The sequence below is a fragment of the Gekko japonicus genome, unplaced genomic scaffold (genome assembly GCF_001447785.1).
Source record: "Gekko japonicus isolate JY-2015 unplaced genomic scaffold, Gekko_japonicus_V1.1 scaffold632, whole genome shotgun sequence".
Lineage (NCBI taxonomy): Eukaryota > Metazoa > Chordata > Lepidosauria > Squamata > Gekkonidae > Gekko > Gekko japonicus.
The window spans coordinates 490,159-503,314 of NW_015172025.1; the positions used below are offsets into that span (position 1 = coordinate 490,159).

The following is a 13,156-nucleotide window of genomic DNA, read 5'->3' on the forward strand; positions in this document are numbered from 1 at the left end:
CGGTATCAGTGCCATGCAAGATTATGGCAGATCTTCCGGGGACCGCCCCTGAACCAGTTGTTGTCTCCACCATTGGTAGTGGTGGTAGTGGTGGCCCCTATATGAAAGCCTGGCGGAAGAGCTCCATCTTGCAGGCCCTGTGGAACTGCATAAGGTCCCACAGGGCCCTGATCTCCTCCGGGAGCTCATTCCACCAGGTAGGGGCCGCCACTGAAAAGGATCTGGCCCTGGTCGCAGCAAGCTTTGCCTCCCAGGGGCCTGGAATCACCAGGTGGTGTTGTGTCCCCAACCGAAGTGCCCTTGGGGGTATATTATCAAGCAACTGCGTTAACAACGGTGGTTCAAATATTACAAAATACACTGGGTGCGAACTGGATGCAATACAGAGCAATCATACATCAGCCCATTTACTTTACAAGAAATCATTTGGATGCCTGAGACACAAAGACCTAAATCCATAGAACAAAATACATTTCTGGCAGCAACACTTAAAATATGGAAACGGGGAAAAAAATGCTAGCTCCTAAGATCTCACCTCTCACCAGTTACACTCAACAATTCTGGTTCTCTCCAGGAATGGAAAGAGGTGCTTTTGCAGCTTGGATGTCAAATGGCTTTCAGCGAATACAAGATCTTTTTGAAAAGGGGAAAGTTCCCTCAAAGAGATACTTTGAAGAAAAAATAAACTTTACGATATCGTGGCTCAGATATTATCAATTAAAAAGTATGATAGAAGGGTTAAAGGATACGGGGATCTCACATGGCCCAAAACCAAGATTGAAAAAATCAGCAACAAGTCTTTGAACAGTTCAAAGGGACTTCTTTCAATAATGTACAAGATTTTATTTGATCTAGAAAAAGAACAAAACATGGAGGGAGGGCTTCAAAGGGAAATAACACCCCAACAATGGTTATCTATTTGGGGATCCAAGGCAAATAATTCAAGGATTTTTAATATTAGACTGCAATTTTTTAAAATGTTCACAAGGTGGTACCTTTCTCCTGTCCCTCTATGCACCCGAGCTACAATTCGATATGCTGGAAAGGATGTGGAGAACATAGTGATTTATAGGTTCTCTTGACTCAATCCTCCCATCCCCGAAAATGCACAAACATTCTTCATAGGAACGCCTTTTGTATTTACCCTCTGTAGCTGCTGAAGGAGACACATTTGCTCTCATAAGAGCTTCCATAATCAGCTCTATCTAAATGCTGTGGTATGTGGTTCAGATTCTCCATACCTGGAAGATAGCAGTTACTCTGGGACAGAGCAGTGCTGTCTTTCAAGTTTCAACATTCAGGATTCTTTGCTATATTCCAGCTGCATCATAAACTGTTCACCAACAGTGGGTTATAACTTGCACAGAGACTAAATCGCTATGGGAGTGAAAGGGCACAGCCCAGGGCGGCTCCCCTGAACTATGCCCCCAGCATGAACGCTCCGCATTACAGCCACGTGGTTACCTCACGCACACCCGGTTCCGGTCAGGCTAAAAGCCCTTAACGAGAGAGAAAAACAACCCCCCCCTTCCATATCTCTGGCTGATCATAGAGTCGCCCCTCCAAGAAAAAAGAGCGGCTTCTGGGGGGAGAAGCGGGGAGGCTTTGGGCGCATGCGCCGAGCCCCGCTTCCTGAGGCACGCCCTCCTCCTCCTCCGGGCCCCGCCCTTGCCGGCGCCGTCCTATAAAGTTCCGGCCCGTTGACGTCAGCGTCCTCTTCCGCCCGCTCGGCCCCTGCCAACGAGACAGGGCTGCCGGAGCCGCCGCCATTGTTGCCGGCCTTTTTTTTCCCCCCCGCCCCCTCGCCATCCCTTCCGCGGCCTTCGGAGAATCCGACGCCATCCGCCGACATGGTGAGCCATCCGAGGCTTTGCTTGGGCGGGCGGGAAGCCGGGGACCGGGGGCGAGTGGGCGGCCCGGTTTGCGGCCCGACTGGGCGCGGGGTGAAGCCGAGGCCTAGTGGGAGAGTCGGGCAAGGAGAGCCCCCGCGGAGGCGGATGGATCTGTATCCCACGCGGATGCCGTCCGCGCCCGCGAGGAGCCTCCAGTCCGAAGGGGAGGGGCGCGGGGATGTGGCCCTGCGGCTCTGCGTTAAGAGCACTGCGCTCCAATCTTTTATATAATGGGCTTTCCGTTTGCGGGAGGAGGCCCTAAGGCCACGGCCTCGGGTTGGGGAGCAGCTGGCCAGCGTGGCGTAGTAGGGGATAGAGCATATCAGACTGGGGTCCTGACCAATGTTCTCTCTAAGCCGAGTAAGTGTGAGCTAGTTCACAGTTTTTTAGCCGCCGGCTCACACCTTTTTGTCTCAGCTCAGGGAAGGAGGGCTCCAGAGCCAACCGATTGATGCAGCAGCCACACTGCTCGCTCACCACTTCGATGCCAGTGGGTCACAAAGCAGAATTTTTGCTCACAAGACTCCACAGCTTAGAGGGAGCATTAGTCTGGAAGGCCCTGCCACGAATGGTCTCTCTCCTCTGCCACGGGCTGATGACTTTGGGCCGGTCCTGAGTCCGCAGTCTAGCTTAACTCATAGTTTCGTGAGGATAAAACGGAAGAGGGGGGAGTCCATGCAAACTGTTTTGGGTCCCCACGGGAGAGAAACGCAGTGTTATAAACGAAGTTATATACTAGGAATAAGGCCCCTTGTGGAAATAAATACAACGGAATCTAGAAAGAGGCTCTGCGGGAGGCTTTGGGCAAACAGAGAGAGCATGCCCACCATTTTTCCTTCCGCTTACCGAAATTCTTAAAGTTCATGATGACTTTATACATTGAGGTACATTCGTGAACGTCGGTGTTCAAGAAGGCTGACTCTCGTTTTTTTAAAAAAAACTGGAGGAAATTTGGGGTGGGGAAGCAGGACAGACCCCCCCTCCCCCAACATCTATTACATAATGTCAGGAAAGGTCATGTTTTGCGCACAAGGTTTGCCCTACCTATGTACGGAGGTGTTACTTCCTGGTTTCTGAAACTGTGATGCTGGATGAAGAGCTTGCCTTGCTTCCCTCTGTCGCTGGTTTGGGGAGTACAAGTTCTGGGGTTTCTTCAGGCCCCCTCTCCAAATAGGCTTTGGTTTTGCTCCCCCTCCCCCCCTTTTGAATGTTCCGGAGTCTTCATTTAGGCCTGCTGGGGTTTCAGTTACAACCACAGAGGCAAAACTATTCCTCAGAACCATATCTGGTTGATACTTTTCAGGAAAAATTACAGTGGAGTTTTGGGAGCTGGTGAGGGGGGAGACATTTAGAGTGCTAAAGTATGTGGCAGGAAAGCCCAAGGGAGATGGGTGGAAAGGCCAGGGAGGGAGACGGCTAAAAGGAGGTACTGCAGCAAACGGTAGAATCTGATTTTTTCCCCTCCTCTGCATTGAAGCCACCCCATTATGTAACTCTGCAGTCTTTGCGGAGAAACACTAGAAAGCTCAGGGTCTCGTTTTTCTTTAGTGGGTCCCTGCCAGACCAGTTTGGAAAACAGATGCTTGTTCTGTAGGGTGCCATCTTGTACCACAAACACCTGAGCTCTGAACGTGGTGGGGGGTGTGGCATTATCTCTGTGCGCAAAGTGGCATTTCCCTGCAGAGCTGAGCGGTTGGTCAGCTCATCCGTATCTCCAAGCCTCTCCCCACCCAGTTTTAACTTTCTGTGACTACCTCATCACATCTGTGTGCCAAACTGGCATGGCTGACGTCACTGGTTCAGCTGATTCACCCTTTACAGCAGGGGTGTCGATCTCATTTGTTACGAGGGCCGAATCTGATACAAATGTCACTTTGTTGGGCTGGGCCATGTGTGCCACGAAACATAATGCCAGGTATCGGAGATAAAGGACAGTAGCTGCTAAGTTTAGAGTTGGTGTTTGCTAACTGCAAGGCCCCAGGGGGTGTAGAGGAAAACCCACATGGGTGGACCGGAGAGCCAGCGGTACAGCACTGGCCAGAAGCTCCCACGCTGCTGGACTACTGTAGACAAGGTTGTGCCACTGTGCTGAAGCCACAATCGGAGTGGCTCCACCCACTCCCCTCCCCAAGTGGTCTTCGGGCCGGTTCTGGCCCCCGGGGCATTATGTTTGACACCCCTGCTTTACAGCCTGTTCCATGGTAGCGTCTTTAACGGCAGTCACATGGAAGCAAAGTAAATAGTGCCAAGCCTTCTAGGTTAAACATGTATTGTGAAGGTCGGCTTGAGCTATTTGGGCTGGCTTTGTAATGCCTTGCTGTGATCGCATGGTGAGAAATCGAAAGCTATACCCAGTTCGTTTTCTGTAATGGTGGTGTGTGACCGGCAGGTGAGGGCTGCCCCTGTGCTGATATTCCCAAGGACAAGCTGTTTAGGGGCGTGTATGTTCCTGTTTAGTTTACACATTGGGGTGCTGATTAGTGTTCCCTCTAAGCTGAGTTAGTGTGAGCTAGCTCACAGTTTTTTAGCCTCCGGCTCACACATTTTCGTCTTGGCTCAGGAAGGAAGGCTCCAGAGCAAACTGATTTATTCAGTAGCGAAATCGCTTGCTCACAACTTTAATGCCAGTAGCTCACAGAGTAGAATTTTTGCTCACAAGACTACACAGTTTAGAGGGAACATTGGTGCTGATGTTGATCTAGCTGTCAGGAGCACACCACAAGCTTGCATGCTCTGTCTCTTCCCTGTAACCTTGCTGTGATATTCAAATCAGGCAGACTCTGGTTATGGCACAGCTTGCTCCTACCAGATGAAACCATTGCGGGAGATTGAACCTTCACCTTATGGTTTTCCTACTTACTTTGGAGAGCAGCTGCAATTAGTATTAAGTGGAGATTGCTGTAGTTGAACATCACAGGAACCAGGCAAATGGGTTCTCAGGCCGTTAGCTATGTATGTCTTGCTGAGTTCTACAGAGTTGCCTGATTATATTATGAAATGATTAAGAAAATTGTTGGTGATTAGGGTCTGCAATCTCTAGGAGGTGGGGCAGGCATTGAAGTGTGTAACCGTACCCTATTTCCCCTTTCTTCCTGCAAGGTTAACTTCACCGTAGACCAGATCCGGGCCATCATGGACAAGAAGGCCAACATCCGGAACATGTCCGTGATTGCCCACGTGGATCATGGGAAATCTACCCTAACTGACTCACTGGTTTGCAAAGCCGGAATCATTGCTTCAGCCCGTGCTGGGGAAACACGCTTCACCGACACAAGGAAAGACGAACAGGAGAGGTGCATCACCATCAAATCCACGTAAGTCTGCCTCTTTTGACTCTCTTTGTGCCTTCTCGAGGAATCCTCATAGGTTGGCCAGGAATGGGAACCAACCATTGTGGGATCTTTCACACCCAGTTAGTTTCATGTTGGTGATGTGGTGCTCTGAAAATTAAGAGATGCATGAGAGACAGAGCAAGGAAATGTATCCTCAGTTGCCATCTGTGCCCCAGTCTTTTCAAACAAGGCTCTCTGCTTCTCTAGATTTATATGAACTGCCAGCAGTTAAGGAAGGCTTCCTGAACCAAAACAGTTTGTCAGCGAGGAGAGCTTCCTTGCAACCCCCACGTGCATGCACCATTGGCGGCTTTCAGAAAGAGGTTGATAACTTGTGCCCAGAATTGAACAAAAGGGCTTATGAACATAAAATGCAAATCCATCTGGTTAGCTGAACTAAGGAATTCTGTTCCTTTGTTTTCCTTCCCACTGTATAGCAAGGCACACCCAGAACATTCATTTCTGTGTGCACACGTTTGTGCTTCAGGTGCATTTGAAGATATGTTGGTTCTGTGCATGTACCCTGATACTGAAGAATTGGAGATGTTAAGGGTGCTTCTGTTGGCAAAACTGGTTTGAACACCAGGCTAGGGTGAGACTCTCAAAATCAAAAAGGATGGGGAACCAGCGTACATGAATAGGTACAAAGCACAAAAAACCGCTGGCTGAAGATAAACAATATATATAACTATATAAGGCCAAGGTGTTCTTGCAAGAAACAACAAATATACAGGAAGGAGAATAAAGTCCCAAAAATGTCAATGTGTCTCACTCCAGTTGTATTGTAATATCATAGTCCTACTTGACGTGCATTCATCATGGAGTGTACTCATATAGTTCCTGGATAATCCAAACATTCTAGAATTCCATAAGCCATAGAGACGCGTAGTCCGGATGCAAGCTGCCGCGTTTCGAGTAATTCTTTTTCAAAACCAATAGGCTATCGTGGGACCCAGTCTCAGTAGAGGCACATACAAAAGGCAGTATATTCAATCACAAAGGGTAAATGGGTCAGTGGTTTGCAAAGATTCTGCTCGGTAAAAGGACGCTCTCGCTCCACTTGCACCCGAAATCCGTGAGGTGCATATTGGGGAGCGGGTGCCTGAAAGCTCTGACTTCTTCCCACAGGGCCATTTCTTTGTTCTACGAGCTGTCGGAGAGTGACTTGGCGTTCATCAAACAGAGCAAAGACGGCTGCGGGTTCCTCATCAACCTGATCGACTCCCCAGGTCACGTCGACTTCTCATCAGAGGTCACCGCCGCCCTGCGTGTCACCGATGGTGCCTTGGTTGTTGTGGATTGTGTTTCTGGTGAGCTGTCTGCCTTGTTTCAGGGCTTGGCACTGTACCCTCTGGCTGGTGATTCTCCCAAGCAGGTGCGGGACGGTAGCTAGCAGGTTAAACTCTTGTCCCCCATCACATCCCCCCGGCCATACTGGGTTTTCGTATGCCCCAGCTCAGTTTTCTATCCTCAAGAAGCTTTGCAATTTCAGAGGTGCCTAGTGGGAAGTGAGTCGCCCCCCACGATCATGTCTGGATCTAGACCTTGTAAAGAAAACTGCTTTTATATGATAAAAGACTGGAGTATCTGCAATTTCCAAGCCTCTGTAGGCAAGTTTCCCCCCTCCCTACCCCAGCAAACCCAACCTGGCTTTCTCCTCCCTCCCAAAGGTGTGTGTGTCCAGACGGAGACCGTCTTGCGCCAGGCCATTGCTGAGAGGATCAAGCCTGTCTTGATGATGAACAAGATGGACCGGGCTCTGCTGGAGTTGCAGCTTCAGCCCGAAGAGCTGTACCAAACTTTCCAGCGCATCGTGGAGAACGTCAACGTCATCATCTCCACCTACGGTGAAGGCGAGAGCGGCCCGATGGGCAACATTATGGTAAGCGGGGGGAGCCGTGGCTGGTTTGGGGGGGGGTTGCTCGCACCTGAAGGGCAAGCAGTGATCAGAAGTGAAACCCTCCCATCTGGTGACTGCAAGGCACATCTCCGCTCGATAAGTCTTTGCAAAGCACCCAGAGGCCTCAAAAGCTGCACAGGTTGGCACGCACCCAGTCTGAAGTTGCTGGAGTTGGTTAGAAGCTGCCCGCAGTTTTAATGTCAAGGGCCTTCTGCTGAATTGTGGCCTGTCGTATCCAGAGAGCTGCTTTCCCACGGGTGGGGATCAGTGTTCCCTCTAAGCTGAGTTAGTGTGAGTTAGCTCACAGTTTTTTAGCCTCCTGCTCACAAATTTTTGTCTTAGCTCAGGAAGGGAGGGCTCCAGAGCAAACTAATTTATGCAGTAGCCAAATCGCTTGCTCACAACTTTAATGCCAGTAGCTCACAAAGTAGAATTTTTGCTCACGAGACTCCTCAGCTTAGAGGGAACATTGGTGGGGATGGACCTTGGAGGTTGGAGGGCATACAGAACGCTTCCAGGTTCAGTCCCGCGGAATGGTCATCAGTGAATAGCCTTCTGGCTGGGACCCTGGAGAGAGCAGTTGCCAGCCCGCGTTGGCTGCAGTCGGCTAGAAGGACCAGTGGACCTTACTGGGGTTCTCCACGGTTGCTGCTTATTCACAGCAAGGGGAGTATTTTCACTGTTCAGGGAAACGCAACATAAAGCTCAGCAGTCCTCGTTCCCTTGAGCTACGCTTGCTAATGGTAAAAGAGGCAAAATAAGTTGTCCCTCTCTTAGTTTTGAAGCAGGCTTTGTTTCTGTTGAGCCTTGTTGGCGAGGTGGGGTGGCGGGAGGATTGAGTCTTGACTTCTACTCGCCTTCCAGATCGATCCGGTTCTGGGCACCGTTGGCTTTGGTTCCGGCCTGCATGGCTGGGCGTTCACCCTGAAGCAGTTTGCAGAGATGTACGTGGCCAAATTTGCAGCCAAAGGCGAAGGTCAGCTGAACGCGGCTGACCGCGCCAAGAAGGTGGAGGACATGATGAAGAAGCTCTGGGGAGACAGGTGGGTGCCTCTGCCCAAGTGCCGGAAGCCATTGTGTCGTGTGGGAGGAAGTTCCGTGGGACCATCTTTTCTAGACCGAACTGCTGTAGTTGCATGAAATGTGTATGGCTGTGTCCATGAGTGATATTAGACTGGTGTCTTGCAATTGGCAGCACACTTACTGCATCTGGGGCATACACTGATCTGGACACAGTTAATCTGGACTGCTGCTTTTAGGGGACTAGATCCTCCTCATTTAGACCATTCCAGTAGTCTGAGAAGAGTTCGCTGTAGCCCAGTAGTCAAGCACCAATCTTTGCTTGCAGAAACTCTCAAGTTCAGTCTCAGATCTTGCGCTCCTAGTTCTCTGGTGACGAGGGGTCAAAAGTCTTGGTTGCTACTAGTTAGAGTAAGAGAGTCCATTAGATAACCTGGTAGCCCAATGCTGTGTGTGTCCAGAGAAATGTCCAAGCACCATGTGACCCAGCAAGAGAACTTTCATCTGATGGTGGTCAACAGCATAGGAGTCTGTAGAGGGAGCCTCCACGGGAGTATAATTCTGAGAAGGTAGGCCCAAATGCTCTTGTCTCTCCCTTTTTCAGATACTTTGACCCAGCCACCGGCAAATTTAGCAAGTCTGCCAATAGCCCCGATGGAAAGAAATTACCTAGGACTTTCTGCCAGCTGATTCTGGACCCAATCTTCAAGGTAACACATTTTTTTTAAAACAACCTGCTTGGCTTCCTCCAGAGAGCCCGTTGCCCCCTCACACACACGCTGAATGTCTCCACATATGATGATGAGAAAAATTTCTTCACTTTGACCTGACGTCCGGCTGAAGAGATTTTCAAAAGATCTGATGCAAACTCTGCTGATCTCCCTGCAGTTCTCTTTCTGAAATGTTGGGAGTCTCTGTGCTAAAACCATCTTCTGCCTCTTGACCCATGGGTAGAGAAAGTGTGCGTTTTGCTCTGAGACCCTTCCTCAAAGTTAGGAATTAAGTCCCTTCCAGATCTCTCTTAAAGCATTCAGTAGGAAGATCAGAGGTACTTCTGTGGCTGATCTCTCTCTCTCCCTCTCCCTCTCTCCCTCTCTCCCTCTCCCCTGTGTCAGATCGCACAGAACCTTTTCCCTAGCCGTGGCATGCTCCTCTTCTTCAAGCTCTGTGTGCTTCTTAAGCTCCTGTAGACAAGAGTCATGGAGGACAGGTCTATCAGTGGCTCACAGTTTTTTAGCCTCCGGCTCACACATTTTTGTCTCAGCTCAGGAAGAATGACTCCAGAGCACACTAATTTAGGCAGTAGCCAAATCGCTCGCTCACAACTTTAATGCCAGGAGCTCACAAAGTAAAATTTTTGCTCACAAGACTCCACAGCTTAGAAGGAGCATTGCTCACAACTTTAAAGCCAGTAGCTTACAAAGTGGAATTTTTGCTCACAAGACTCTACAGATTAGAGGGAGCATTGATCGCTACCCCCTCATTCAGGGGCAGTAAACCTCTGAATACCAGTGCCAGGCATCCATGTCAAGCCTTGGCATCCATGCCCTGTTGTTGGTGCACCATAGTAACTGGTTGGCCGCTACGTGAGACAGGAGGGTGGACTAGAGGGACCCTCACTGGCCTGATCCAGCGTCTTGCGTTCTCCAGTAATGGAACAGGCCTATGGGATTCAGTCCTCTACCTTGTCTCCTTTCGACTGAATCTCAAAGTGTCTTAATGTATTGTAAATACAAGTAGGCTGAAAAGGGATAGAGCTTGCCTCTACGCCTGTAGGCTGGTTGCTAGCTGGCGGCTGTGTTTGTTTCATTTCCCCGGAAGAGGGGAGATGAAAAGGTGGATTACTGTGGTCTGATGGCTGTCAATCACTTTCAAAGGTCTTTGATGCTATCATGAACTTCCGGAAGGAGGAGACGGCCAAGCTGATTGAGAAGCTGGACATCAAGTTAGACAGCGAGGACAAAGATAAGGAAGGGAAGCCCCTGCTGAAGGTGAGTCCAGCTGCTTCGGCTGGGAGGGGGGGTGAACCTCAGATGCAGGAAAGAAGAAGAAGAGATTGGATTTATACCCCGCCCTTCATTCGGAGTCTCAGAGCGGCTTACAGACTCCTTTCCCTTCCCCTCCCCACGACAGACACCCTGTGAGGGAGGTGGGGCTGAGAGAGCTCTGACAGAAACTGCCCTTTCAAGGACAGCTCTGACAGAACTACGGCTTGCCCAAGGTCATCCAGCAGCTGCAAGCGGAGGAGTGGGGAATCAACCCCGGTTCTCCCAGGTTAGAGTCCGCGCACTTAACCACGACACCAAACTGGTTAATGTTGGTTTGTTGAATGGCTGAAACCCCGCAGGAGAATCTGCCTGTGACAGTATAATCAGGGGGACCTAATTCTGCCCGTGTCCCCCCGATCCGATGTGACGGTGTTGCTCTTGCTTTGCCGTGACGGGAGCCCCTCGTGTGTTTTTGTGCCCCCAGGCGGTCATGAGGCGTTGGCTGCCCGCCGGCGAGGCCCTCCTGCAGATGATCACCATCCACCTGCCTTCCCCCGTCACGGCCCAGAAGTACCGCTGTGAGCTGCTGTATGAAGGACCCCCCGATGATGAGGCGGCCATGGGTAAGTCAGTGGCTTCTCCCGGGGGGGGGGAGAGGCCCGCTCACATTTGTCTCAAGACAGCCTCCCCCTCACCGAGGTGACTGTCCTCTCCGTTTTCATCTGAAGGTATTAAGAACTGCGACCCCAAGGGCCCCCTGATGATGTACATCTCCAAGATGGTGCCAACTTCGGACAAAGGCCGCTTCTACGCCTTTGGGCGCGTCTTCTCTGGGGTGGTTTCCACTGGCCTGAAAGTCAGAATCATGGGACCAAATTACACACCAGGCAAAAAGGAAGATCTCTACCTGAAGCCAATCCAAAGGTCTGTGTTTCCATTCTAGGATCTCGCCGCTACCTTCCTGTCCAGCCTAAAAGATGTGGGGAGGGTATCGCCCATCACAGCCCTCCCCTCCCCATTTTTCTGCTCCAGTCCTGTTTGGCCTTTTGTCAGCTTTTACTCAGCCAGCGGCGTGAGACAAATGAGCTTTCACTTAGGAACGTTTTTCCGTTCCTGTATTTCTCCAGGGAAACTTTCCCCCTTTTCGCTTTTAAAAATACATCATTTCTTTACTAGCAGGGTTAAGATCGATGCCAAGTCACCAAGTTAATTTAACTGTGCTCAGGTTTCTGCTCAAAGGACAAGTGCAAAATACAAAGCAGGGGAAGGTTGGAGCCCACAGGTGGAGTCCAGAAGCCTCCTCTTGGTGCGAGAGCCTCATGCAGTGTGTGTGTGTGCGGGGATGGGGGGGGGTGGGGGGGAGCTGCTTCTCCAGGATCCAGCGCTGCATGCCGAGTAGCATGCAATAAGCTGAAAATAGAGGTGGCAGTGACCAGTTGGGTGCCAGCTGTATTCCCCCCAAAACAGCCGTTTAAATGATATCAATGCAAACATTGTGTGTGCGCACGCGCAGTTTCAAAGGTTGGTGCATGAAGTAAGAGTTCTGTCCCTGGCAGGGTGGATTTGATTTACATCAAATTGATTAAAATCACAATTTAAATCACTAGTCATTTCAATCCATTTAAATCATGGTTTTCTACATAAAAGCTCACTCTTGCTAGCCTTAATACTTACAACCTCGATGAAGGTTTCATTTTAGTGTAATAACTTTTCTGCTTAGTTTTAGTTCTATCATAAAAGTAAGTAAAGGTAAAGGTTCCCTTGCTCGAAAGCCAGTCGAATCCGACTCTAGGGTGGCAGTGCTCATCTCCGTTTCAAAGCCGAAGAGCCAGCGCTGTCCGAAGACGTTTCCGTGGTCATGTGGCCGGCATGACTAAACACCAAGGCGCACGGAACGCTGTTACCTTCCCACCGAGGTGGTCCCTATTTATCTACTTGCAATTTCTTGCTTTCGAACTGCTAGGTTGGCAGGAGCTGGAACTAGAGACAGGAGCTCACCCTGTCTTGCGGCACCTGGGTCTTGAACCGCTGAACTACTGACCTTCCACAGCCTGCAGTTCAGCGTCTTAACCACTTGAGCCACCGCAGCTCCTTATCATAAAAGTAATGATTGGTTATTTGCCACCTGAAATAGCTAATTATGAAACCATCGTAAGGTGAACTATCTCCAGTTTAATAGGTTAATCATTCCTATTTGGACAACTTTTCTGTACTTTACTGGAAGGAGAAAAACAACCATTAACAGTAACCATTTAAATTATTTTATAGCGTGTATTGCTTTTGCTTAAACATACATAAGGATACACTCACAAAGATCTTTCATGATAGTCCTTTGGACTATAATGTATCTTAAATAAAAAACAATATTTAGATAGATTTTTCCTCAAAGCATTTTATTTAAAAAAATCCAATTAAAGTTTTAAAAAAATGATTTTTATCCATCGTGGTCCCTGAGGAATAGCCGAAGGAGGCAGTTCACCCTGGAGAAGGGGCTCCCTGGTATTTTACCTGGCCTCTTATTACAATGCTTGCAAAGTGCAAGGGGGAGGGAGGGGCTGTCCATGTGACAGTGGCCCGTCTGTGTGTCCGGCCACGTGACTGTCCCCCTCTGATGATGTCACTCGCCCCTCCTCCCCCAGGACTATCCTTATGATGGGCCGCTATGTGGAACCCATCGAGGACGTCCCTTGCGGGAACATCGTGGGGCTGGTTGGCGTGGACCAATTCTTGGTGAAGACGGGCACCATCACCACCTTCGAGCATGCCCACAACATGCGCGTCATGAAGTTCAGCGTCAGCCCTGTGGTGCGGGTGGCCGTCGAGGCCAAGAACCCGGCTGATCTGCCCAAGCTGGTGGAAGGCCTGAAGAGGCTGGCCAAGTCGGACCCTATGGTGCAGGTCAGTGGGCGTGCCGAGGGGGTTGGCATGGCTTCTGAGCTCTGTGTCTGCCAAGGTGGCTTTAATGTCATGTGGCTTCCCTGCATCTGGCTAATGTGAATGCTTCCCCCCCCCCCCCCCCCCCCT

The 13,156-nt window shown here is 50.1% G+C and overlaps 1 protein-coding gene across 1 annotated transcript in view; it reads left to right on the forward strand.

The window, feature by feature from the left end:
* The first annotated feature begins 1,727 nt into the window (after positions 1–1,727).
* Positions 1,728–13,156, forward strand: part of EEF2 (eukaryotic translation elongation factor 2) — a 19,199-nt gene continuing 7,770 nt past the window's right edge. The window contains exons 1-10 of the mRNA XM_015420541.1: positions 1,728–1,853; positions 4,992–5,206; positions 6,353–6,534; positions 6,895–7,106; positions 7,989–8,167; positions 8,749–8,854; positions 10,022–10,135; positions 10,617–10,755; positions 10,861–11,056; positions 12,772–13,030. Of these exons, the coding sequence (XP_015276027.1) occupies positions 1,851–1,853; positions 4,992–5,206; positions 6,353–6,534; positions 6,895–7,106; positions 7,989–8,167; positions 8,749–8,854; positions 10,022–10,135; positions 10,617–10,755; positions 10,861–11,056; positions 12,772–13,030 (1,605 nt within the window). The 5' untranslated portion in view covers positions 1,728–1,850. The remainder of the gene's footprint in view (positions 1,854–4,991; positions 5,207–6,352; positions 6,535–6,894; positions 7,107–7,988; positions 8,168–8,748; positions 8,855–10,021; positions 10,136–10,616; positions 10,756–10,860; positions 11,057–12,771; positions 13,031–13,156) is intronic.